The sequence below is a fragment of the Prinia subflava genome, chromosome 2, assembly GCF_021018805.1.
Source record: "Prinia subflava isolate CZ2003 ecotype Zambia chromosome 2, Cam_Psub_1.2, whole genome shotgun sequence".
In the NCBI taxonomy this organism is placed as follows: domain Eukaryota; kingdom Metazoa; phylum Chordata; class Aves; order Passeriformes; family Cisticolidae; genus Prinia; species Prinia subflava.
This window is the reverse complement of record NC_086248.1, coordinates 71,613,735-71,641,165: the sequence shown is the minus strand read 5'-3', so window position 1 is coordinate 71,641,165 and position 27,431 is coordinate 71,613,735. Positions and strand designations below refer to the sequence as shown.

At 45.5% G+C, this 27,431-nt stretch overlaps 1 protein-coding gene and 1 long non-coding RNA gene across 2 annotated transcripts in view; one reads left to right on the top strand and one right to left on the bottom strand.

Moving 5' to 3' along the window:
* EGLN1 (egl-9 family hypoxia inducible factor 1) overlaps nucleotides 1-10,255 on the bottom strand; it is a 33,344-nt gene extending 23,089 nt beyond the window's left edge. Inside the window, exon 1 of the mRNA XM_063390497.1 lies at nucleotides 8,907-10,255. Coding sequence (XP_063246567.1) covers nucleotides 8,907-9,809 — 903 coding nt within the window. The 5' untranslated portion in view covers nucleotides 9,810-10,255. The remainder of the gene's footprint in view (nucleotides 1-8,906) is intronic.
* Nucleotides 10,256-10,627: 372 nt separating this feature from the next.
* On the top strand, nucleotides 10,628-23,786 carry LOC134547021 (uncharacterized). Its single transcript, XR_010079344.1, has 3 exons — nucleotides 10,628-11,071; nucleotides 16,505-16,644; nucleotides 20,576-23,786. It is a non-coding gene; the product is annotated as an uncharacterized LOC134547021 (long non-coding RNA).
* Nucleotides 23,787-27,431: the final 3,645 nt, after the last annotated feature.

Below are 27,431 nucleotides of genomic sequence, written 5' to 3'. Positions count from 1 at the left end.
CCTTCACTCCTCCCATCAAGTATCTGTACACACTGGTATGGTCCCCTCACACCTTCTCCTCTGCCACATGAACAGTCCCAGCTCTCTCAGCGTCTCTCTGTATGACCTGAAAGAGCAAATCCACCACAATGAACAGCGCTACTGCCTGGCTGAAGCGCTGTCATAGAGGAGCTAAAGCACACACAAATAAGGTTAAGCCAAACAGAGGTACGATTCAGCCAGCATCTATTTCACTGGGCATCATCCAGTGTGCCAGCTGAAAAGGAGTCAGTTTAAGATGCCCTTATCAACTGGCCACAGTTTCCTTTCTCACAGCAGTAAGGCTGCATGCCAGCTGCCTGAACAACAATGCACCAGCCACTGAAACTGGAAAGGCCCAATGCCTTCCGCAGAGAACAGACCACACACTGTTCGAATACAGCAGAAGCTGTTGAGGGATCTTGGCATCCACGGCAAGGTTTAGTTGCTTGAACAGATGCTTGAACAGGACAGAGAGCAGCAACAAGAGAGATATGTTATTAACCAATGATTAACTGCTTTGGAAACCTTACACACATTGCATCCCTGGACTTTTTCACAGCACAGAGAACTTAAACATACGAGGATTGCTGCCTCCAAGTTGGGACATGTTTTTAATCTATAGCAATTCAAATTCCACATTATCACAACAGTCAGGCTAAACTATTATTGCAACTTCTTTATTTCACTTGACTAGTAACTTCAAGACTGTTATAACTATGTAACTGCAACCGTCTGACCTACTCAAGCAGGAAGACAACAGATCCTGGCATACCAGAAGAGCAGCAAACCACAGCAAGACTATGCCCAGCAGAGAATCCTGCTGCTTCTGCCACCTCACCAAGAATTTCAAGCTATCTACAGAACAAATTGATGTGAATTGATGATACAAGCTCTTCCTCGAAACAGATTTAAAATATCTTCATGCAAAAAGACAAATTAAACAAAACAAACAATACCCAGGAAAAATAAACCAAATCAAGCAAATACATATAAGGCCCTAACGTCTTCAGCATTTAGTGCACTTTATAACTTTACAGCCAATGCAACAATTTCTCCACCCTGCTAGGTCCAAAAGGAAAAACTCCCTCACTGCATTCACCTTTGTATCATTTTCAACATCATGTTTGTTTTTGCTGAAACCAAGCAAGGCAGTCTCAGGCTCTGCTCTCACCGCAGCACACCAAGGTGACACAGCACCATCTCCTCAAAGTTGTACATAATTTCTACAATGCAGAATGTCTTCATGGTCAAACTATGTGCTCTAAGCTGGTCTCAGCCTAAAATTAATCCTTGGATATTAAATAACCTTTTGCTTTAGGCCTCATTAGCTACCCTACAGGTATGGACTTCATCTCTTTGTCAGAGCACTATGCACACAATACATTGATAACTACACAACCTCTGCACAGACGTGCAGGCACACACATTTCTGCCAGATTCCTATTTATAACACCATACGCTAATAGAAATACTCTCAAGCAGTTTTAAGTCAAATACCAAAGAACAAGAAAGTCTTCAAGTGTAAGCAGCTGTTACGTGCATAAAAGCATCGCTCTATTTTTGACAGACGCTGCCCTGGAACAGCGAGTGGATTTTGACCTGAAGCTTATGACTGCCACTTACCAGCTAATTCTGGCACAAGCCTGCACTGGAAATATGCCTGACCACCCACCATTAACCAACAACCTTCAGAAACTCAAAGGAGTTTACAAGGATTTCAGCAGCACCAAATGACCTTCCCAAGAGACCTCAAAGACAAGCATTAGTCCTCCTTCTGAAGGGTCTAAGTAAGTCACAAATGCAGAAGACAAAAAGAGTATCATAAATAATGATTATTTCACTCAGTAATAACTGCAAAGTCAAACAACTCTACTATTCTATTCACTAAAAATACTGCTTTCAAAGTACTGTTTTCTTAGTGGAGTGTAAAAAACATGGCAATGAATAAATAACTTGAACTGATATAATCTGAGTATGCTGATTTCCAAAAAACACTTGTACAGTCCTTGCATTGTCTGCAGTCACTCCCCCACAGAAAAGTAACAAAATACAGCAGCACAAGAGCCAGGGAGCCCCACGAGTGTCCTACTGAAGAATTCACTAACCAACCCACTCACAACAGTTCCAAAATTAATTTTTGAACCGAAAAAACACTGTCCTTATACAAGAGCTCTCCAAGGAGCATAAAGAGAAATTATTTAGTCTCAGTATAGGCCAGAAGAACTTTTTGCTTTATATAAAGTATCCATTTCTCTTTTATAACAAGTTTCCTTTCTGCTGCAGGAGAAAGCCTTCATTTAGATTCCAAGAATGCTATGTACATACCTAGAGGTACAAACAGACCTACTAGCACCCAGTACAGAACAATACAGAAGCAACCAGATAGACAGCATCCTGCACAAATTCAACAGCAACCGAGCCTATCCAAGCCAACAGACATCAGATATGAACCAAGACAGGCTAAATCCAAATAAATTACAAATCTAATGAACATGATAAATACCACAGAAGAGAATAATATGCTGCCAATTTGTTTTTTCAGGAAATAGCTAGCAGCCTGTTCAGAAATTAGGCACCATCTAGAAAAAAGGAAAACATCTCTCAACCAACCAGTCAAGGTTACTGATACAACTAACCCAGGGATCTGAGAACTGCTGTTCAGACAGTCCTATGACTTGGCAGGACATCACTTGCAAGGAATTTCAGTCCAAGAGGCCACAGGGAAGGGAAGACAGCTCTTCCTCTCAGGCTGTACAGCTATGATGAGAAACATCCCACTGGATTCTTATGCCATATTAAATGAGCCCATTCTGTGCAGAAAAGACAGAACATCAAAGTAGCAACATGGTCAAAAAATCATTTATATCACTGACAGGAAAGAATTAATTATCCACAGTGTACTGAAATCACTGATGAGCACAAACTACAATGTTACAAGTTCCTTATCTCCAGAACAGTAACAACTAAAAAACGTGAATTCCAATTACAGTCAAAAATGTTTTGGAAAAGCAAGCAGCAAACCAACGCACACTTTCATACAGCTATTCTAATGTACCAGGCAACAGAGAGGAAATGAGCAGGACATAAAATGTGAAATAGTACTGAAACCACCCCTATCAGACAGAGTCCCTGAAGAAGAACAAGTACGGGAGCTGGCACAAGGGGATGGGGCTGAGCAGGGACCCTCCTTACCAGCAGCAGACAGTAGCAAGCTGCAGCACACTGCTCATGGCAGATGACGCCAATCCAGCTTTGTCTTGAAACAGAGAAGTCAAGAACAGCTTTGATGCTAACAAAACTCTAGAATAATGGATAGGAACAGCCAATAAGCTTAAGAGTAGGTTGGTTTTGAAGCTGGGAGTGTGGGGAAGATCAATTTTCATTTGGAGAAAATACATGTTTCCACTGTACATGTTACATGGGATCATCTGGTGGGTAGATGAGCAAAGTTTCTGTATAAAATTGTCATAAGAAAGATCCTTGGAGGACAGAATAACTCACTTCTGATGGCAAGAAATGAGTCTCACACTGAACACAAAAGAGCAAAAAAAAGAAAAGAAAGAAAAGAAATACATAGCTAGTGAAGATCTCTTAAACTGTACTTGAATTTTCAAGGGCAAATTTTGGAAGACTCAGACTCCAAGTGCTAAACTAAGACTGTAGTTTGGCAAATACTTTAAACTGGCATAAATTTGCATTGCTGCTGAAAGAAAGTCTCACCATCTGCCAGTCCTCTGTGCCAGCACAAACATCCGAACACTGAACCAGGAGCACTTCTTTTGCCAGTTTATTTTTCAGATGGATTAGTTCCCCAAACCAGTTCACAGGATGGCCATGTAAATACTTGTGCTGGCAAAGAAGAGTGACTACCTCTTCAGCCCTGCCAGCTCACTGAACTACAGCCTAACACAGAGGGGTGTGGAGAAGTTCTAGCAGTCACAGGTGGTGCTCCCCACCCTTGGACACACTATATTCATACCACACTTCAAAGTTGCAATCACCACACAGCTGCCACTCAGAAACCAGCGTATCTGTAATTTTCTCTAGTAGGAGAATCTGTTAGAATCTCTGCAATGTTAAAGTTGGCTGTAAATAAGAGTCTTCTGGATGCTGCTGTGCTTCTCAACCAAAAGATCATTTACAGGAGAAACCCCAGTCAGTCTTCTGATCATCTGCTTCACCTGGGACCCAGAAGGCTTGTACATGAGCAACAACAAACGAAAACTATAGTCATTACATATAGTCATCAGGGCTCTACTCCAGCAGGGATTTAAGAACTGTGTGTGGGCTGTTGTGTATCCATGAATCACCACACAATCCTTCGCTGACCAGCACACTCATCTAGAAGAAAACAATATCAACAACAGAAATGCTACTGTCAGGGAAAGAACCAACAGATAAGGAGGAGCATTGGTGATATTCTGTATCAAGGTCAGGCAACACAATTGAGTACAGGGGGACTGAGAGAGACCTACCCACACATCCCCACAACTCAGTGGCAAACTCAAACCCATACCTGAGGTCATTCACTAGGAACCAATTAGATCAGTAAGTTTTCTACCAAGAAATAAATTCAAGGTGTGACAGTGAAATGATCTTCAGAACGATACAGGAGGATCAATGTAATCGCACATATCACAAGCAAACTGAAGGGAAGCCCCCCCACTTTACAGACATTCCTAAGCCCAGATCTTCAGTCACAGCCCTTGGGTCTTTCAATCAGAGCAGGGCTTGCCCTTGTGCTCACTTTCTTCTACCAAAGCATTGGCGTCATCATCCCTTTCCAGTACCTGCTTGGTTGCCAAGTTCTTATTCTCTACCTCTTATTTTTCATTTGTTTTCTTATTGCCACACATGCTTACAGTTATATTCAGTAGAGTAGGATACAGTGGAAAAAACACCCATAAATCTTACTTTTCCTTGGTAACATTAATCCAACATGTTTGCAGAAAAGCTTGCAACAAGTGGCAAGAGAAGAGTCTCTTCTGTCCAGTTTATAAAAAAGCTAACAGCAGGGTATGAGGAATCCACTCACTCTTGGAAAATTGTTTTCTAAAAAAGCATTACTAACTTTGAAAGAATCTAATTTAATAGGGCACAGTCAGACTAGTCTGAATCCAGTGTCCTCTAGTCCTCTTCAGAAAACTCCAGGATCTCCAGAGATGAGCAGCTGCCAGAAAAAGCAGAAAAGTGAGTTTGCACAATGTGTTACAAAGCTACAGGTGGCTGAGAAGCAGTGGGAGCCACTGGCCTACTAGCAGAGAGAGAGAGCATTAAAATGCAGCAAATTGAACAGAATTGGTCTCCTGGCAGGTTTCTAGAAGGAGGAATGAAGGAAAAATTAAAGGGATGCAACAGGGCCTGTCAAACTGTCTATTTAACGTCCTTCCAAGAAAAGGTAGGGCTAGGGTTTAGGAAACAGTTGGCACTGGGTGCAGTGGCAAGCAAAAAGAGGAATAGCTGATGGATCAGATGTCTGGTTATGCAGTGATTATTAGGAACCCAGCTCACAACTGGGAAGTTGCAGTATTACTCCAGGACCAGTAAAGGATGTAAGCTTCAGATCAGCAGAGTCCACAATATGGGAAAGAGAAAGCTAGCAAAAAAATCATAAATCTGCCCCCACACTTAATCCCTACTTCATGCTCCATATGGGGAAGGAGGAGAAAACTTCTCACCTGGGTGAGATTCAGGACAACTTCTTTTCCTGATTTTGATGAGCAGGCTTTTCCCTCCACTAGCTATGTAAGAACAAGACAGGCAGGAAACAGAAATACATGCATGTACAAATTCGGTGACTGATAAGACAAAGAAAAAAAGAGAATTCCTGAAAAGATGAAAGAAGAAAGTAACAGGAAATAGGAGAAAGACACTGGAGCTCAAATATGCAAGTATGTGCCACTGTCTGCTAGAGAAAAGAGGGAAGCAGAATCTAGAAAGAAAGAGAACAAAAGCAAGGAATGCAGTAAGTCAGGACTTCCAAGATGAGTAAATAGTTAGCCATTCTCTTATATTTGTTGCTGTCTCCAGACACCTCAAAGGTACTTGGCTGGTTTATACCTACTGCTGTATAGGTATCTTTCAGGCTGAAGAGTAATTTGCTGACACTCAGGACTAAGTGGAACCATATCAGTTTAAGTAGGTTAGTTCTGGGTGGCCCAGGTAGTCTAGAAAAACACCTATCAGAGACTTTAAAATAGAAAATCTCAGGTCACAATCAACATTTTACTTTATTTAATGTTCTTTGCTTTAATGGACTGGCCCTGGCGAATGTAAATCAGTTTGAATTAGACCTTATTAACACAACATAGCTTTTTCCTTGACAGGCAGGTTTACAAGCCATGAGATTCAGGATATATATACACCTCAGACCCATTTCTTCTTGCTTTTTCATACACTGCTTTCAGACAGTTTATGGAAGTGATGGCAAGTTCAATGCCAATGCCACCAATGGATTACAAGTGATATGGTTATAATACAAGTTATTTGAAGTGATCCTCTAGGTATCATCTGCTTCTGTTTATTCAACTCAGAGGTAAATCTCTGAGAGTGAATGACAGTTTTCATTATGCTTTTGCTAGAATTTTAGAGAACTGAGCTTTCCTGCATGCTAAAAACATTGACTATTGTGGGGAAATAAGCAAGGGAAAGTGGGAAGACAAAGTAATGCATCCCTGTGCCACCCAGGAGTGAAGTATTGTATTTTTACTGATCTGATCCCTGCACCTGTTCTGATCCCCCAAACAGAAGGATTTCAGCAGTGACTGAAAACCAAGTAAGAATGTAAAATACAGCAGTCCAGGAACTGCAGGCATGATTCAGGGTTACAACTCCAAAAGCCCTCGCACCTATTCTTTACAGAACCATACCACTGCATATTAAAACAGAAGCAGTATTCCTTTTTGCTGCATAAAATTGAAATCCAGCAAAACCACTGGTATTTTTAGAGTGCAAGTTGGAAGCCTTGAAGAGATTTAAGACTGCCTGAAAGATAGACTGGCTTAGAAAAGTCCTGCAGGGATCTATGAGGACTCTACACCATGTTCCCATTGAAAAGTTCTAGCACAGTACTGGTTCAACTGAAGAAATGCAGAGACAGCATTACAAAAAAAAAAAAAAAAATCCCACCCTCCTCTCTTTATCAAGGGAGTTTCCCGTGCCCTGAACAAATCCAGGGCTGTTTTTTGCCGACCAGTTTCTCCCTTCCTCCCTCCCGCAGCTTCCTACCAGCTGAGATTCTGCAGCTGCAGCAACAACAGTCCATCTGTGACAGTGCAACCACCTCGGCAGGATGACTCCTACCATTTCACTGGCTTCCTTATGCTTTAACAGAGGTAGCAAAGTCTGAAGGGGCTTCACCCCTCTTCTATTTTTTTTTTCAACTGAAAAGATACTGATGAATATTCATTACTAGTTCTCTACCAAAGGCATGAATTTTACTTAAAGTACTGGAAGGGAATCGCAAATTAGGCTAAGACAACGAGAGATTTTGACTCGGTTCTCTGGTCTCGAAATAGAGCTAAGGAGTAAGATTTTTGACGAAAAGTGACTTGGCAAGAGTGTAATAAAAACTCTGCCCAAAGCCGCCCCGCTCCATGGCTGTGACTCCGCTGCCTGCCACAACATCCTTTGCCAGCGTGCTGCAATGTAACTCGCAGGTTTATTGTGCCACCGGGGCACTCACTCACTGATGCCGGTCTCCTGACCACACTTGGCAGGCCACATCCTGAGCCAAGGCTTACCAAAACCCAGGCCATTCCTGCGAGCCTACAAACGCTATGCGCAAGTGGTTCCAGGCTCTGCAGCCAGCGCTGCAGCCGGGACACCTCGCAGCCAGCCCCGGCTTCCCAAAGCCTGTCAGAGCACTGTTACCCGGGTGTTTTTCGGGAGACCACGAAAGAACTCGCATTTCAATACTCATCACCTAACGGATAAGCTTCCAGGTCAAGGGGTTCTTAACAGAACGCAGGCACATAAACAAGATCACCCTTTTTTCCTGCAAACAAACCCTTTCGCACCTTCCCGGTGGAGGGCAATCCCCGGGCTGCCCACGGGACAGCGACCCGCCCGTGGAGGCTGCGGCCCGGGCCCGCCGGGGCTGGGGGTCCCGCCGCGGCCGGGTGTGAGTTACAGAACGGTTCGGGCTGGAAAGGACCTCTGGAGACCATCCAGCCCAACCTCCTGCCCAGGCAGGGTCACCTCGAGCAGGTGACACAGGAAGGTGCCCAGGTGGGTTTTGAACGTTTCCAGATAGAGACCCCACGACTTCCCTGGGCAGCCTGTTCCAGTGCTCTGCCACCCTCAATGTGAAGTTTTTTCTCATGCTGAGGTAGAACTTGTGTTTTAGTTTATGGCCACTGCCACTCGTCCTGTCACTGGGCAGCACTGAAGAGTATTGGTACCGTCTTTTTAACATTCACCTCTGAGATATTTACATACATTAATGAGATCCTTTCTATCCTCTTTTTACCAGACTAAAAGGGCTCAGCTCCCGCAGTCTCTCTTCATGACAGAGATGCTCCAAACCCCTAACCGTCTTTGTGACCCTCTAAAGAAAGACGGGAGCTTCTTTCTCGTACTGAGGAGCCCAGAACTGGACAGGACTCCCAAGTGGGAGTCGGCTCCGGGGAGCGGAGCGGCAGCGGGCGCACACGCACGGCACAGCTCCGCACAGGCCCCCGCACGGACAGACAGACAGCCGGACGGACGGACGTGCGCACACGCACGCAGCCCCGCAGACAGCCGCACACGTGCGCGCACACACGCCCGCACCCGGGGAAGCGCCGGCGCCGCCGCCCCGCTCCCGCCCCTCCGCCACAACCCCCCGGGCTGCAGGAGCAGGGGGAGGCCGGGCACCGAGGGTCCCAGATCCCTCGCTCACTCACTTTCGTCCTGCCGTTGATTTTGTAGTTTCCCAGCTTTCCGTTGCAGTGCCGGATGAGATCGTCCATGCTGTTCATGAGGAGCCGGATGGTCTGGCAGCCCGGCTCCTTGCCCTCCACCCAGGTGATCTTGTCGCCGCGGATGTCCTTGGAGGAGTCGCTCTTCTGGCTGACGAGCTGCCCGTCGGTGAAGCGGCCAGTGTGGTGGAGGGCCCGCACCTCCTCGGCTACCTGGCCGCCCAGCTCCTTGCCGAGGAAGTCGTCCACCACGCAGATACCGTGCTTGTTCATGCAGGGCACGATGTACTCCAGCGCCAGCCGCTGCGGTACCAGCGACTTGGTCTGCCCGTTGGGGCGCAGCGCGGCCCCGCCGGGCCCCGCCTGCACGCCGCCCGGGTACAGGTTCGACTTGTCCCGGTACAGTAGCACTGCCTCCCCGGAGGGCGACGGGGACTGGGCCGCGGCCTCCCCCTCACCGCCTGCAGTTGCAGCGGCGGCGGCGACATGATTGTTGGTCAGCGGGGCGGCCTCGGCGGGTGCCTCCGGGGACGGCGGCGCTGCGCCCTTCCCGACTCCCGCCCGGCTGCCGCCGCCCGCCGCGGCCCCGCCGTGGGCGCGGGGCGGCAGGGGGTGCCCGCCGCGGGGCTCGGCAGCGCCCCCTGCCGCGCCAGCCGCCGCAGCGCCTCCTCCGCGGCAGATGAGCTTGTGCTTCTTCCAGTCCTGGCGCTGGTGCTCCTTGCTACAGTAGAAGGAGCTGCGGCAGCGCCCGCACCGCAGCAGGTTCTCCATCTTCCCGCACAGCTCGCAGTACTGCCGGTCCCGCTCGCTACTGCTGCTATTGCTGCTGCCGCTGCTGCCGCCGCTGCTCTCGCCCTGACCGGCGCCTCCGCCGCTGTCATTCGCCATGGCGCTGGTGGTGCCGCCGCAGCCCCGCTCCGCCGGTCGTGTTATGTAAGGAGGCGGGCGGGAGCGGCGCTAACGCGGGCCCCCGCCCGGCCGCGCGGGGAGGGAGCGCTCACTGCATCATGGCCGCCCGGCTCCGGCTCCGCCGCGGCCCCCGCCGCCTCCGCCGGCCCGCGGCCTCCTCCGGCGCGCGGGGGCCCGCGCCGCCCTCCCTGCGCCGCTAACGCTGCTTAGCGCCGCCTCATCGCCGCCCCGCCGGCGGCGGAACGGCCGAGGGGGAGCGGCGTGGCGCGGTGCGGGGCTGCCTTCCGCTCCCCGCCGGCCTCTCTGCCCGGAGCAGCACGGGCCGGCGCGGCCGCCGCCTCTGCCCACCGCGCCTCCGCCGCTGTGCCGGGGCGAGGAGGAGGAGGCGCCACTCCAGCGGCCCGCTGTGCACGTACGCCACTTCCAGCCCGCCAGCGCCGCCGGCACGTCAGGCGGGCGTGGCCGGGCGGGCGGGGCCGGGCCGGGGCCGGCCGCGTCCTTCGCGCCGCTGCGTGGGGGGCTGAGAGGCGCCGGCCGCAGCCGCGGGTCCGGCCTCGGGCCGGCAGGGGCGGCCGCAGTGCTCCCGTGGGGATGGCGCCCTTCCCCCATAGGACGAGCGTGGCCTTCCCGGCAAGGACAGCGGGGAAATTGCCGGGGTTGTCACCGGTCTGGGCTGCCGGTGCCGCCCCCTCGTCGCTGGGCAGGTCGCTAATCCGAGGGTGCCCGTGACCCCAGTAGCGAGCTGCCCCGCTGCCCCTCCGGGGTGTGGGCCTGCCGCAGGTGAGGCGGGGGCACCGAGGAGCGGCGGGTGACGTGGAAGCCGGGCACTGGCTTGAATGACAGGCAGGGTGGCGGCGGCGGCAGCCGGCTACAGCGGAGGGCCAGGTTTTGTCACTCCTGTAGGCCCCGTAATACTCCCGCCGGATAGCTGGGAGAGCGGGAGAGACGTGTGCCGTCTCCTTCACAAATAACACGTGGCTTGTGTCCCGCCTAACGGGGTGGCAATGAAGGCCGGAGCTAGGCTGATTAAGGAGAGAAAAAGCAGGAAGAAGGAGCCAGTTGATGTAGCTGCCAAAACAAGGCGAGGCCCGGAGTTGGGGCCTGTGCTGTGATGAACATGGCAAAGTCCCTGACAGGAAAAAGGAAGCTCGTTTGGGAGAGTAGTGCTGGTGGAGGGACAAAGGTCTCAGCTCAGTCACGTCGGTTGTCAGAAGCCACATGGGGATCTGTACTCCTCTGAGGTGATCTTTCAGCTTCCACTGATCCGATTAACCGTGCCTCTGCTTGCTTGTGGTATAGTTCGGGAAAGTGGAGTGTATTCTGCAGTTTCTTGTCGTACAGCCCGACACAGTAGTCGGTGCTTCAGAGCCGTGTCTTGAGGCAGAGGAATGATTCCTCCTGGGCTGGGTTCTCCCACCCATCTTCTCAGAGAACCACTTGGTGAACAGACAGCGAGTATCCGCTCCTGGGCTGGTGAGACACAGTTCGTACCGTTGGTCTGTGCTGCCTGTAAGTTGAGCAAATCCATTCTAAAGCCCAAGAGGTGTAAAATACGTGAGCCGATATACAGATCTTGAGGTAGAAAGGTGAAATGAATCCTCTGGTTGGTAACCCTGAGGCTGCCACAGGACTTCACATGACTTTGGAGAAGTGATTTGTTCTCTGCCACTGTAAAAGAGGAATACCAATGCTTTTAATTCTCACTGGCTTTTGTGAGGTTTAACACTGTAATATACTTGTATTATAGTGAGATGGCTTTATGTATGCAATTAAAATGGTTTAGTTCCTATCTTTCCTATGGAACTGGATTTAAGATTGATTGGCACAGTAATGGGGCTTGGAGGAATGGTTGGCACTGAGTGTACTATGTAAAGGATGTAGGAGAGGAACAAAGTGTACCAAGGCTACAAGTGCCTTGTGGTACATACATGAAAAATGAGAGGGAAAACCAGAGTGAATTATTAGAAAGGCAAAAGGAGTACTGAGGGGACAAGGTCATGAAAGCCCAGCGGATAAAATTTCAAGGTGAATATGACTAATGAGCTCCAAGGGTGAATTGAAAACAACAACAACCAAAGAAAAAAAAGAAAAAGGTGGCAAATGAACTGGAAAAGATGGAAACTAAAAACAAAATTCCAGATTAGTAATTTCTTTGTGGTAAGGGCAGAAGGAGGTAGATTAGAACCGAGTTTTAAATGCAGAGCATGAAGTGGACAGATTTTTAATGTAGGTTTAATTAGAGTTTTTTCCTTCAGCTATAGGTATATGAGGTATGTCAAAAATACTAGGTTTAGGCATTCCTCTAGCATGTTTTAAGATTAATTGATTTCCTTGGACTTGCAGCATTGTTAAACTGGGCTAAATGAGAAGAGAGTCAAGGCTGTTATTTTCAAAAACTTGAGAAATGCAGATAGTGGTATTCCGCTAGATAGAGATGGAAGAGTTAATGATCTTTTGCATTTGTTGTGTACTCCTTCAGCAAACAGAATGGAGATGAAAGTCACAGACTTGACACTCAATCATCCAACCATGAAACAACTAAGAAAAAGACTAAGGCACAAATATGGTGCCTGGCTAAAATCTAATGGTAGTTATTAATTTACAGGCTAATTTGGCTTCAAAAGTCTTTTGTTCTTTCCCTCGCTTTTCCACATGTCTTTTGGGATGCAATTAAAGGTTTGCATCTTACTTTTTCACATTTGCTAATGTGCTAAGCTACTTCAGGTTGTCTTGACATCTTACTGTTTCACAACACGGTCAACAGAAATACCACGTTCAACAAAATCCATCTTTGGGTGTATGAAGCATTTGCCTTATTGTTGCAGCACTGTGCCAGTGACACAAAACTTAATGAAGGTTGTTTCACAGTGACAAAGTTGTGTTGAGGAGCAGTGGTGGTAGGGAAACTCAGGAAGACAATGTGTATTTATATTACAATATTGTCTGCAACATGCTAGAAATGTTTTCCAAGCATATAAGACTCTATTCATTGCCAAAGAGCTTGTTCCTTAAAAGACAGTGTAAGGACAAAGCACAACAAAAAGCAACATATGGTATACAAAATAAAATGATCGATATGATGGTTGCCATCATATGGCAACAGAGGAGGGACTTCCTTCTCTTTCTTTTGGGCTGTTTACTCCTCACTTGGTCGCTAAAGTGACCTTTCTAAGATAGGTAATTTCTTGCCTATGTCAGTGAGTATTGGAAAAGAGCTTTAGTGGTGACTAGGTAATGATGAGACACACTGCTTTGCAGAGAGTGCAGAGAAAAGTCTCTAAATACTGGTCATGAGGAGGATGTTAGGGGATAAACTTAGAGCAAGGTCATAGTTTTTTATCACCACTTAGATATGGATCTGATAATGTTTATTAGAAATGAGGGGAGAAAAAGGTTGGTCAATGAATAACTTTTCTGTTTTTATTAAGTAGTAATAATAGCTGCATTTATACCATGCTTTAGATAGCCTGCGTACTGCAGCACTGAGATTATATAAGCAACCAAAAAAAGAATCTTTGAAGCCTGCAGAGAGGGGGAATGCAGAGTAACAAGATTATAGAATGTTACAAAGTCAGTTTAGAAGTAAAGTTGAAATGAAAAGTAATCTCATGTTGAGATAGTTTTGCTGTGAATGGGAAAAAAAGTGCTCGGACTCCAGGCTGTTTTTCTTTGCTGCCAGAAGGCCTCTTGGAAGCTACATGTGCTCCTGAGGTGGGTGGTAGCATCAGGCATCCATGAGACAGATGTGTGTCCACAACAGCATCATAATTAAAAGTCACAACTTGGGGGCTTGTAGCATTTTCTCTCCTCCACCCAGACCACTCCACCATGTTCTTCAGCCTGACTCTACTGCTGCACCTAGACCATTATTCACTGGTCTCAACAGTACCATTTTTTGAACTTGCTTTCATACTAGCAAATGAACTGTGACAGGTTTGCAGATTTTCCAAATTAAAGGAGAGAGCTGTTTGTCTGAATTGGATTCTCTGTTAAACTCACTTCCTTTCTAATCAGGACAAAGTGTACAGAGTGCATCCACAAGGCTATGCAAGTGCTCCTTTGTTGAATGCACGTTCTTTTCCTGAGGTACTGAAAGGGTTAGCGTGGTTTATTCATCTCCCAGATACCTCCCCTGGCCCGTGTTTCTGCAAAGCAAGGAAAGGGTCACTCAGTAGAGGTGATCTGGAAGGTGTGGGGTTATTACAGAGGAGCACATCACCAAACACAGGGTCCCCTCAAATCACTTGGGCCACATACCTGAAGAGCTCTCAGAACTTTTCAAGATCCAGACTTTGATATGCCAAGATTTTAGTGTTTTCCATAGTATGAACTGGCAAAGGGCGCTTGGGACAACAGAGAATTTGGCTCAGGGCCCTGAAAATAATCTGCAGTACCCTGTACCATTTCTCATTCTGCTTACTGCTTGTTGATGCCATTGCAGAGTTTCCCTAAAAGGTTTTGCTGAAATTAAAGTAATAGAATAAGTTGGTTGTTTATCACTGAATACCATAATGCTCTAATGTTTAAAAGAAAAAACCTTTCATTATAATCTGAGTTTATAAAGGTTGGACTAAATTATAAGGAGTATTCTCAATTACTCTATGTAAACTTGTGTTTAATATTTTCTTTAATATTATGAGATTCCTCCAGGCTGTTTAATTAAAATTGGTTTCACTGTCCCTGAATCTGTCTGAAATTATATTCATTTTCATATCTGGGAATATAGCCTGTTTTTATTACACCAAAAATATTGTTAGGGTTGATCCAGAGAGATTAATACATACCAAAGTTTTTGTCTACTGTAATAATTTTATTCATGTTTAAGGCAAATTAATTATGCTAGTGAAATACAAAACAATGGGGTTTTTTTTTTCTTTTTTGCTGAAAATTCTGCTTCCAGATGTCTGTATCTGTAATGCTATGGAAATGCAGCATAGCTTAGAAAATGCTCAAGACCAACTCATTCCAGTTTTGTCCTCATTTTAAACTTTGTACCATGGAAAGTTCAAAAGCTTTTTTTCACATTGTTTGTGAGATTTCTCCAGAGGGAGTATTTCTGGCTTTGGTTAGAAAAGAACTCCCTGTCTTGCTAAAGATTGACAATTATGTACATTTTTGGCCTCTAACTTAAGCAAGCCAGCAGGCCCTCAGCATGCTTGAAGTCCAGTTATGAACAGAAAATTTCTTTTAAGGAACATTTTTTAAACCCATTTGAAATTCACGCACTACAGCAATAAGCAGTTTTGGGGGGGAAAAAAGAGAGATTCCTGTTTTATCTGTATGTAGGTGAAGTTTATCTCAACTGCTCCAGAAACTTTTCATGATTTTGGTGCAAACAAGTCTTCGAGAGTGAGAACAGAGGAGTCCAACGTACAGAAAGCCCATCGCTTCATAACGCTACAATCACAGAAAGACCTGTTCATTCTGCATCTGATATGTGCTTCCTGCCCCTCTGTCATCATGATTCAGCATGGTGACATGCTGAAAGATCATTAAGGTGGAAACAATGCCGAGCAGTGTTAGGATGATGTGACCTGCCACGATTATTTTTTGTGTACCTGATTTATTGCACATCATATTTTCTCTTTCCTCATCTTTCGGCTGCCAGGCACGTAGTTCTTACTTCTGCCAGTGCCTGGTCTTGTACTTGGAAAAGAGAACAGGGATGCCCTGGGGTGTAGGCAAGGACAGTTTGCCCTCTGCCCCTTGGTTTGGGAAGCTTGAGAATACCTCAGCTCACGCTTGGCAATATGTTGTGCTATTTAATGAATTACAAAGTCTCCATGAGGGTTTTTTTTTGGTTTTGCTGTTTGGTTTTTTTTTTTCAGATTACCTAGGGACAGTTACCCAGAGCTCAAGAAAGGAACTCAAGAGGTGTGCCTTGAAACTACGAAGAGAAAATTGTTTAAAATGTGAACACTTTATCTTTGGGTGAAGATGCAGTTTCTTTTCCCTTTCTCCAGATGACTAGCACAATTTCTTATAGTCCTAAACTCTTTTTCTTATGGAGGCAGTTGAACAAGTAGGGGAGATACCAAGAAAACAATGAGCTTATAACCTTTGCCACTGTGAAAGGAGAGACCTGTCTCAGTAATTTAAGAGAGGAAGGAAAAGGTAATAGTGAGTTAGGTTTTGCGCTGATAAGACTGACTAGGTGGTATTCCTCAATAACACTCAGCGGTTTGAGTTTGTTCTTTTTCTGATGAAGGAGTTTCTTGAGAAGAATGGGGACAGGCTTCATTTTTGTTTGCGTTTTTAGGGTGAACAATGGTGTGGTCGCTCTTTCCTTGAACAATGAGGATATGATGATATAGCTCATGTTTTGTTAGAAGTACCAAAGTAGCACATCTGTTCCAAAGAGCTCACCTGTGCCAGGGCTGGCTACAGACACACACACGGACACAAGCACTGTGAGCCTGAACCCCAGAGTCACCGCAATCCAGGTGGACTCAGTACTGTGTTTTCTGTCAGTACCATTCTTCCCTCTGCCAGGACAGTGCCTGTGCTCCCATGCCCCTCTCTGATGCATTACATGATCCAGTGTCCTGTTGCTCTCCTACCATTGCACCCGTCAGGGTCTATGCCATCCCAAGGGCTTTGTGATGTCTATTCTTGCATTTCCATTCTTCTCAAAGACACAGGATTTTACTCCATGCCCTTCTGTTTGCTTTCAGTGCTCCTCTTGTGCCCTTCTTCAACGCCTCCTTCAGCTGTGGTTGATTGAAGACATGGTGTTGAATTGCTGCCACCAAAAGGGGTGGTTCTGCTCCCTCCAGAGCCATTGTCCTTGGCATCACTCTTGTCAAGCCCTTTGGTGAGTCAGTTTAAGAGAGCAGTTTTCTGTTGGATTAACAAGTTGGATCAGCTTTCCAAGTGGTTTGATGTGGTGTGAGAGAGGGTGTGGACCAGCAGGGCCAGGAGTCGGGGAGGGAAAAGCAGGACCACCCAAGTCAGAATACTGAGCTGCCTCAGTCATGTCATGTAACTTCACTCTTACTTACTTCACATTATATAACTCAACCCATTTCTACTTTTCTCTCTCCTCTGACTGAAGAGAAGCTTTTGGTTTTGAAACTGTATCTAGGGAATCAGCAGATCCAAAGTGCAGGAGATTCTGTACCAAGACAGGATAATGGCTAGCATCAGCTGATAGTGCTATCTAAAGATGCAAGGAGAGGTGTTTCAGGCTATTGATGGTGCAAACAGCATGCCAGGGACTCTGATTTTGTAAGTTTTTGTTTGGTTTTTTGTTTTGTTTTTCTTTTCAGGTTTTAGTAGTTGAACGGTTCTGGCTATTCATGATAATAGTTATTGATACTTTAAAACTGAACAAATATGGTGTTGTGATATTGATGCACACTCATTTTGATGGTGTTATCTGTCCTTTTGTTCTTCCTCTGCTAACAAGCACAACCCTCTGTGCAAACACTCTTTGGCTAATACCAGGGTAAGGTATTTCATCATGTTTTAGAGCACATCCCAAGCAACTTATACCAAGGACAGATATTTACTAATCCAGGAAACGTAGTAGTAGTGGATATACAATAATTTAAATTCCCATATTACGAAAATTGTTGTCTCCTCCCTGCATGATCTAAACCGACACTATTCACTCCATCTCCTTCAATGGGCCTTGAGATGACACAATGCTGTTCATTAATCCACTGAAACATAATGTTGGAATTGTACATTGGAGAGCTTTTACAAAGCAGTACTGAAATATGAAGTCCTAGCAAATTAGGCTTGCAAGGATTTTGTGCAAGTGCACAGCTGAATTTGTATTATCAACATCCTTGTTTTGTGTTCAGAGTGATAGTAAGTGCTGCAGATCTGTAATTAGTGCAGGGTTGTGATTGAGTCTTGCTATCATTCTGCATCAGTTTGTTACTGTTAGAGTCACCCGAACCTGCTCCTTGCTCATCCAGTCAGCTAATTAGTGACTCGGAGAAAAGGTGGCATTTATTGGTACTAGAAGAAATGGCCTTTTATTTTTATGCAAAAGCAAAAAACAGGTCAAGAAGCAACTTGCTCCTTCCTCATCCACTTGCAGTGCAAGGCAAGATGATAATGCAAGGCAAGATGATAATGCTTATCTCATCAGGAGGTGGATTTCACTTTTTTCTTCCTTTCCTGTGGCATTAGGCTTATATTTTCTTCCTGGAATTATTCTATCTTTTGTTGTTTTGCATGTGTTTTGTTGTTTGTTCATTTGTTTGTATCGGGGTGTATGTGTGTACCCCCAGATTGTTGGTAATGCTGGGACCATGTTCAGGAGTTTTCATTAAAAAGCAGATTCCTAAAAAGGATTTCTCCTTTAGATTAGAGCTTCCTCACTGTGTGATTGACTTCTGACTGGAGGGGATAGGCAGCCAATAGATGAAGACTGTCCTCACCTATTTACCAAATTGTTCAAATGGTTGTTGAAATTTGTGTGGGAGGCAACACTCCTCCCTTTGTGCAAACACATCCTCCAATAAAAGCCATGTGTTGTGGGCAAAAGTAGTCAAGGGGTTGCTGCCTTTTTCTTTTTTTTTTTTAATAAACAGAAACTTGTACGTTTCCCAAGCTGAACATGGCTAGCTCATATATGCACACAGACTGTATTTGTGGATATGCCCATCCTTGAACCCAGCCTGACTCTTGCCTTATTTTAACTACAGGTACAGCCATTTATCCACTATTTTAAAGCATATTCTGTATTTAACTTGTGCTATGAGTAAAAGAGATGCTGAATCATATCTTTCTGGAGCAACACGCAGCAGTGCATTTGTTAATGGAACCTTATTTTTGATTTAAAAATATCAGCCTCAATATTTTAAGGAAAAAACACAGCACAAAGCTAAAAAAACAGTTTTTCCTCTCTGCTATCTTAAGATAACACTGATTCATAGACCTAGGACAAAAATCAATTGAGAATATGGGTTCATGGTAGAGAATCTGCCCCAGGCATGTCAGGAAGAAAAGTTTTCAGAGGTTCATAAATGCCAGTGTGTAACATCAAACACATGCCTGGTGCACTGCATACTGTTCTGCAAAGGTTTAGTGAGTGTTAGATGCCAGGCAAAGCTCTAAAGCAAGGTGCCAGCTTGTTTCTGTTTGCAAGCCTTCAGAGCAGCTAGATGTGAGCTCTTCCAGAAAACCCTCTGGGAACTTTCATCTAGCCTCAGTGCTCTATAAATAGAGGAGGTCTTCATCCCTGAGGAGGTCTTGCAGTGTCGTTGTGTGGGAGAGTGCTGAGCTCCAAGGGAGGGAGGGAGGGAAGCAGAGCTGTGGAGCAGTGTGGTGGGACCAGAGGGGAAACAGGATCTCCTTCATTGTGAGATGAGGTGTGAGTACAGGTTGAGAGGAGAATAATTAAGATGTAAGGCTCTTCCCAAAAATGCATGTGGAGGGAGAAGTTCCCTTAGATGCTATATAGAAACTACTGCCAGCAGTGTGGAAAATGCAGCCACAATGACTGTCAGCTACAAATCACAAAAAAAAGATACCTGCCTAAATCAGTCAAGAAACACTCCTGAAGAGGGGATCTTCCCCTCCCCACCACACACGGAGAAATGGTTTCACTGGGACCAGTGAATACAGCAATACATGCTGTATGAAATGTTGTAGTTTACCATGTAGAAATTACTCAATTTTTCTGATGGACTGTCATGAGTGTGATAATATGTGACAGAGTATTCACAACCATAACTCTGGACTAAGTCTCAAGACCAAACCACTTGGAATTTTGTTTCTAAAAAACATGTAAATATAGAAGGAAACCAGGTGACTGTTACAGAAGCTAGAAGATTCTGACCTGCCACTCTCCCTTTTCATTACTGCAGGTCTCCTTAGTTCTGATGGCAGATTAAAAAGCACTCTCTTCCAAAATTTAGCTGCAGTGTATTTTTCAAGATTTAGCTGCAGTTTAAATATGGGGGTGGGATATGGGATTGAAAAAGGAAAATTTTGCTCTGACTTCTGATAGTTCAGCCTCATGGCAATATCAAAGTCTTGCATACTATACATGTGAAAGAGGCATACTCCATTACTTGTTTGATTACTTTTGGGGGAAAAAAAATCTGTAAATATAAAAAAAAGGCTTAATTTTGGCTAAGCTCAGTAATTTGGAGTGAAAAAGGCTAATTTTGGAGACAATATTCTGTCTACAGAAGAATGAGAAAATGAAAGCAAGCTGTTTTCCTGCTTACAGACTGCATATTGAACACTGATCTATAGATAAGTTATTATTTGATCTTGAAGACCTTTGATATGCAATCTTTGACTGTTTTTCTTCCTGCCAGCAGTTTCAGAGTTCAGACAAATCTTGATTTTGTTGATGTAAAAACAATATGGAAATAAAACAGGAGAACTGATCCATTGCCCTACAAGGCTATCATTCCTGTGCCTTCCTGAAAGTATCATCCAGCTACGATTTATGTAAAAATGCTTACAATTTCTTCATCTCTTTAAAAGTGAGGGAGATGATGTTTTCTGTACCAGAGCAGTGCTTACTCTTTTCAGTGTGCTGAGGTTTTATGGCAGAATTTTAAGACCAGACCTTAGACGGTCTAGAATGTATGATACAAAGTGCTAATTGTAAGGTAAATTACAAGGAGAAAAACCTCACAAAACCAAAACTGATGACAAATCACTTGGTCATGTTTGGCTTCTAAGTAATCAAGACAAAATGTACAAACTGGAGGGGATTTCTAGCAGTGTCATGCATTAGCTCCCAAAAACTTCCCTTTGCTTTTTTATTCCAGAGAGCGAAGTCATCCTCACGTATCCTAGCCTGCTGACTGAATTGTCTACTGCAATTTCAGAAGCCACAGTGGAAAGAGTTTCTTCATGTAAACAAGCCTGTTCACACACACAAGAGAGAAGTAGTCACTCCAGTGTTGGTGAATCCCTCTGAGCAGCTTCTCAGACACTCTAAGGCTGTACTCTTGAAGTCGTGCACCCATAGCTGAGAAGTCCAAAGTGGTTTTAAGAATATTTTAACATTTTTCTAAGTACTGAAATGTATTGTTCATGAATTGGTCTGACTGTGTGCTGTGTTGCTATGAGAGTGTCTGAGAAAGAAGGGAGAGGCTAGAAATTGTTTTCAAGTGGTTTATTGACTATTAAACTCATAGCTAGAATAAAAGCAGCAGCTAATAACCTGATCCTTGTGTTACAACAGTGCACAGTCTCACCTTCTCCCTTCCTGCATTGTATTTCCTATCTAGGTCACTGTGCAGTTCAAGGCTGTTGATTTTCCAGATAATGTTTCCACGCATTGCCCCAGACATGGTGATGACAGGCAGGTTTTCAGACTGTTGATGCAAATCATTAGTGTCCTGGCACAACTTTTACCTTCTTCCTTGCTGGTTTGGTGCCTGGTATGGGTTTCCCAGCCTTATGGATGGCATTGGCTATACTGACATCTAAACAGCTTTGTAGATAAAGCCATCTTGCTGTCAGCCTGTTAAACATAGACTCCGTCACTACCCTGCAACTGCTGTGTAATTAAATGTTCTACTAGGCATACTTTGGCTTAATGAGTTTTATGAGTCATGGTGGCAAAGAGAAAGGAGAGTCCCCAAAAACAAGAATGGGCACAAACACCCTCTTGATAATTATCTTTTTTAGAGAGTAAGGTTCTTGCTTGTACAAAGAAGTCAACAGCAGGTCTCCTTGGATCCCTTGTCAGAGAATCTCACACTAATGCCTGCTAAGGTAACCGGAGAAAGTGATTTTTCAGTTCTGAATTTCATAAACCAGTTGTACAGGCAGTTGCAAGAAAGTGGTTTGTTTGTGGCATCTTGATTTGAGAGTGCTTGAGAAGGAAGGAAGAGGTGAGAACTTGCAAATTCTGTGCTCTCATAAGCTCAACCCCAAACCCATCTACACCACAGGACATGTATCACACACAGGAGGGGAGCAGTGCTAAGCCCCAGTACTCAAGACCTGAGCATTGAAAGCATCACCAAAACCATTTCTCACCAGCTGCAAGCAACTAGGGGCATGCAAACTGCTGGCATGAGAAGGAGCTCAGTGGTATCAGGCGCTTGTGTGCTGAGACAGAGGGAATGCACCCTACATGGCCAGGACCATCCACACCCCCTGCTTTCACACCCTGTTGTTCCAGGAGGGAGGGACTGTGCCCCTGGCAGTGTGTGCAGGGTGGTGTGGCTCTGCTTGGCCCCTGCTGGACCTCAATGGAACCTTCTCCTTGACTGCCAGTGGGGGGAAGAGGCAGTCGAGGAGCGTGTAGAGATGAAAAAGTGTTTGGCACATCTGGAGTCCCTCTGACCAGACTCACCCTCTTGGTGTAGCTTGCACTGAATACAAGCCAAAGTCAGCTCCTGGGTGCATGGGGCAATTCAGCAGAGGTGCCTAAGTCAGTCTGTAAACTCCAGCTGAGGAGATTACCACTCACTCAGCCAGCACTCAGGCACACACACACCCCACCAGCTTTCCTTGACCTATTTACTGGCACTGAACTAGATACAGGCAGACCTTGCTTTGATTCAGAGGACCAGGGGAAGCATGTACAGTTTTGCTGACACATCTGGGAGGGTTGTGGTGATTAGGAGGAGAATGGTAACAGCCAGGGTGGGATTGGATTGGGGTACTGACACTTCAACAACAGCTGGAAGAAGACTTGAGTCTCCAGCCTGGTCCACATGGCTGCTTACAGGCTGTGCTTGCAGACAGGCTATGACTGCACAAGCAGGGCTTTGAGTAGAGCTGTTCCCTCCCTTCCTTTCCCCATGCTGCCCCAGGGTGCTGCAGCTGCCCCAGCAGCCTGCCTGCCCCTCCCATGGCTGCCCTTGTCTCCCCTGGGGCTGAGCCTGGTGTGCTCATGCAGGGACTGCTTCTGCTGAGCCGGCTCGTGTCCAGTGCTTGCAGAAGCACACAGCACAAATGGCAGGGCTCGGTGCTGTTCCCCACATGGGACAAGGATCAGTCTCAGCTGCAGCCCCTCTGCTTAGCTTGGCCTTTCACCTTAAGCTCTTCATCTCTCTGGGTCCTGTTGCAAATGCTGAACTACACCCTTAATACCCCTCAGCAGGGATGGAGGGTTAAATCAGATGAAAGATTAGAGTATCTTAGCAGGAGATACGCTTAACTAAGGGTCCTGGGTCTTTAACTAAAGTCTAAAATGCCCCCAAGCACCCCTGGTGGTGCCAAGACTTGATGAGCAGCTGCCTGTGTGAGCTTCTGGTCCCTGTTCATAGTCAGATCTGCTGCTGTCTGTTCAAGACCAGGACACCAACTTCATTTGATGGGCATCCTAACCCATAGGCAAGAGAAGGTGGCACATGAAATACTTTGCAAAACCCTGCAAACCTGAAACAAATGTCTGACCTGCAGAGTGGGATTCACAAAGCCTGTTCCTCAGACTTTGACACAGAGTTTCTTGCTTCTCACCTTTTCAGTCCTCCAGGCACTTTTTGAGGTAGCCACCAAAGCATATGCTTGAGGTGCTGGCAGAAAAGAGAGCCCTGTGCAAGCAGGAAACGTGGTCTGTATATGAAAGCATGGGAGGTCTGGCATACAGCACCTTCAGTTTGTACATCACAGAAAAAGATGAAAAAACAGTAAATAAATCTGTCTGCTTGATTGGAGATTGAAACTTGGTAGTGTGAATTAGTATAATTTAATTTTCATCACTTTCTTTTATAAGCGCCAAAGTTCTGCATCTCATACGACTTACAATCTTTATGGGCTTCATTTCTGATCTTTTTGTAAATGTTGGTATATCCATGCTATTTTTAATCTTGCAGACTGTTTTAGGGTAATATCTACAAGATACAGTCCGTTTTTTAGCCAGCCTGGTAGCCCAAACTGTGCCAGACTCTCCTTCTCTTATACCTTGATTGCTGCAACATCCTTTCTCTGGTTGTGAGACACACACTCATTGACCCTGCAGCTGCATACATATTCACAGGGCTGCTACAAAAGTTGTTTTCTTTGCTTGCCGTTTTGTCACCCCTCTCCACTGACCTCCTTACCTCAGTAAGAGAAGAATTCAACCCAATTTATACAAGTCCATTTATATTGTGGCTGATGGTATTTCTCTGTACGTGCAGATGAGCTCCTTTGCACGTGCACAGCGGGTGGAGCGGCTTTGCTGTGCCCCAGGTTGCCGCAGGAAGGAGCACACCCCTTGGGCCTCACTGCAAACGAGCTGCAGGCCATTGAATCACTGGCAATGGCTGTTTGTTTCCAGCACCACCTTTCCTGGTGTCCCAAGGCCCCGTTGCTTTCACATCAAGGATATGCATTACTCCTGTGGTGGGCAGGAGAATGAGGAGCCCTGGAGAAAGTCAGCTACAGGGTGCCAGAATAGCCCTGACACCCCCAGAGCAAATTCCTCCCACCCACAGCCTAATTGCTATGAGCTCCAAGTTACCTCAAGAAACAGGATGTCAAGGGGAGGCTTTAGGACAAAGGGCCTGTTTTTCATTATTCTAACCAATAATGGGCCACTTTGAAGCAATCTGCAAATTGAGGTACCCCAAGGCTCCTTCTTCCCTTTTAGATCCTACACAGACTCTTTGTCCTTCTCAGCTCTCCCATCTCTGCTGGGATGTGTGAATTATCTCTGAGGCTTATTTAAGGAACACTGTGGTACTGATCCGGGGTTTTCCTAAGGTGTGTGCCGTGCATGAGGGAATATTGTAAAGCTGCTCTCTACAAGCACAGATTGAGTTTCACTGATTTTAAACCATCGAACACACCTGCTTATCTTTGCTTTAAGAACTGAGCCTATCTCCATTCTTTCCAGGTGAAATACAAGGTGAAATCCCACCTTCTAGGAGATGCCCCATATTTCCCTATACTTAGATTTTCACCCCTGCAGCTTTGTTCTCTTTATCATGCTCCCTTTCACTTCCAGGAGGTGCCCCAGGGAACATCTGCTTCCTGAAAGTTCCTCAGACCATCTGCAGTCAAACTGGCAAAGGCAAATTTGTGGGTGTCCCACTGCCCCTTGGGCTGGCCAGGCAGTGAGACTGCAGGGCTACTGCACTTCTAAGTGGGGATGACATAAAGTGGTATCACATCCTGCTCAAGTTCTGTGCATGCTGCAAACAAGAGTAACTTCGATCGTAGAAATGGAAATAGACATATACAAGCTATAAGTTCATGCAGATGTTTATCCAGATTGCTTAGGAAATAAAGATCCCAACCATGATAAAAATAATGAAAAAAAAAATTCTAGATTATTTTGGTGAATTCTGTTCTCTTACTGTCACACAGAATTTACCTCACAGGCTATTATAGGGCATCAATATATTTTGTTTTAAAACAGTAGTTTCTTTCTTCCCCAACCATATCCTAATACTTGCATTATACAAAGTAAAATAGTTTAGACATTTTAGCTTGTCTGTGCTAGAAAAGAGTACTGTTACAACAATGCAGAAATAATCATTCACACCTATTGGGCAGACAGCGTAAAGACATTTCATAATAGAAGAGCAATTCCAAGGAAAAACTGGAAGAAATTAAATGGTATAAGTCACTCCTCTATCATCCAAAGAAGGGATTTTGCCAGCATAAACTAGTTTGGTTACAAAACCTCACAGTTCTTACTGCAATTATTATACTAGGAAAACTTGTAGATCCAGACTGCCTACAAAAACATGACTGCAGCAGCCACCAATATCCCAAGGACTTGTTACACTGAAGTCAGTCCAGTTGTAACTCTTGATTTCATTGAAAGTTACTCCAAGAATGACTTCGTCCACTGGATTCCCTTTCATAACAGGAGCATAAAATGCTCTTCTAGTACAATCTAGTACATATTCCAGGAAATATGTAAAAAGGAAAATATTTATTTTATGGTGGGGGGAGGGACCGTGCAGTGAAAAAGAACAATTTCTGTATTGGAATTCTTCCACTTCAGTAGAAATCCACCCTCCCACCAGTATGCTGCCCTCCTTATTTTGCAGGCTTGTGAGATTTTTACAGCTCCGGGTGGCCTCCTTTTCTCTCCTAGATAGCGCAACTCAGCCTCACAGCCAACACAACAGCTAACCAGAACTTTTTTTTAGCTTGATAAATATATCTGTGTGAAGGCATTGTGTGGCGTGTGTGAATCCAAGTGGGGCCAAGGTGCAAGCAGGGCAGCAGGCAGCTCTGTGCCAGGCAGGAGGAATTCTGTCCCTCCCAGCACGTAAGCAGGGGGAGCTTGCAGCACGTAGGACACAGCCATGTAAATCCCTCTCAGCTACACGATTTCCCAGCCCCACATTTTAGTTTCCACCCAGCGCTCAGGTGCCTCATGCTGGGCATGCCGGGTTACCTGCGAATGGATGGCTTGGGCACCTGGCCCCGTACTCAGCCTGTACTCTTCTCCTTTAGCTGGTTTCATGTGGTTCTAGCTTTGGTTGTCATTGCTGTTTCCTCTTATGTTTGGGATGCTTTTTAGAGGTGGTGCTTCATTACCAGGGTGTAGCTCCGTAGGATCAATGGTGAGGAAAGCCTGTTTCACAGGCTGGCTCCTGGGAGCTGTTCACGTGTGGTCGCCTCAGACCTGACTTTGCACTGAATGTGACTCAGAGCGTGTCCCTCATTGCACTGGGCAGGGTGGAGGCATGTGCATCTGGGCAAAGCAGGTGCAAACCACTGTGTCCTGGGGTGTCCTGGCCATTCATATGTGCAAATGGCCCTCCTCAGGCACCACGGGATGTGTCACTTGGATGTGTTTTACCTCCCTGAAGAATCGTGCCTTGAACTTCCTTTCACTCCCCTGCTTGGGTAAGGGGAGTTTGCTTTAACATGTCACGTTGAGAACTTCAAGTGGTGTAGGAGTTGCTTCACATGTAGCTCAGCTGTCACAGCTCAGCAGTAGCTGCCTCGAGGGGAAGGGGAGAGTGGGAAGTGAAGCACAGACATCCTACAGCTGTAGGACTCTACCTGTCTGGCTCAGCTTTTGGCTATTTTTGTAAGACTCTGCAAAGTTTATGCATTTCAGTATCTGCCCTGTGCAGATATTCCTGATTTCTTAAAATTCTGCTGGTTATTCCCCTTCATCTGTTGCATACAACTACAGTTTATCCTGATTTGGTGTTTGGAAAAATCTTGTCACTCAAATTACACTAGCAGAAGGTGAAAGTAAGCAAGGAGGAAACAAGGACAACTGCATATATTCCGTGTTGGTAGATTAGTTGTTCTTTTCCTGTGGAACAAGTGTGGATGTTTTTCTTACTTTAAAAAAAATAAAATAAACATGCAAAAAACCCCAAACCACCAATCAAGCCCCGACCTCTGGCTAACTAGCAGCTTCAGCTACACCAGACGTACCCAGCTGTGTGCACGTAGCTGAGTGATACCCTCCCAGAGCAGGGCACATTCCAGGGACTTGGCTCTTTGGGATTAACTGTCTCTTTCATCAGCTTGGCTTGGACTACTGTTGCTGTTGATCATGCAATGCAAATCTTTCTGAGAAAGACTCTCAGGCTATGGATTATAAAACACACCCATTTTGACAACCACCACACAGGATCCAACCCTCGATGTTGTGGGCTGTTGTTACCAGAGATAGGAACTGTGTTATTGATCACAGCCAAATATGAAAATATTCATCCTTTGCACTACATAATGTTGAATATCTAGTGAGGCAAGAAA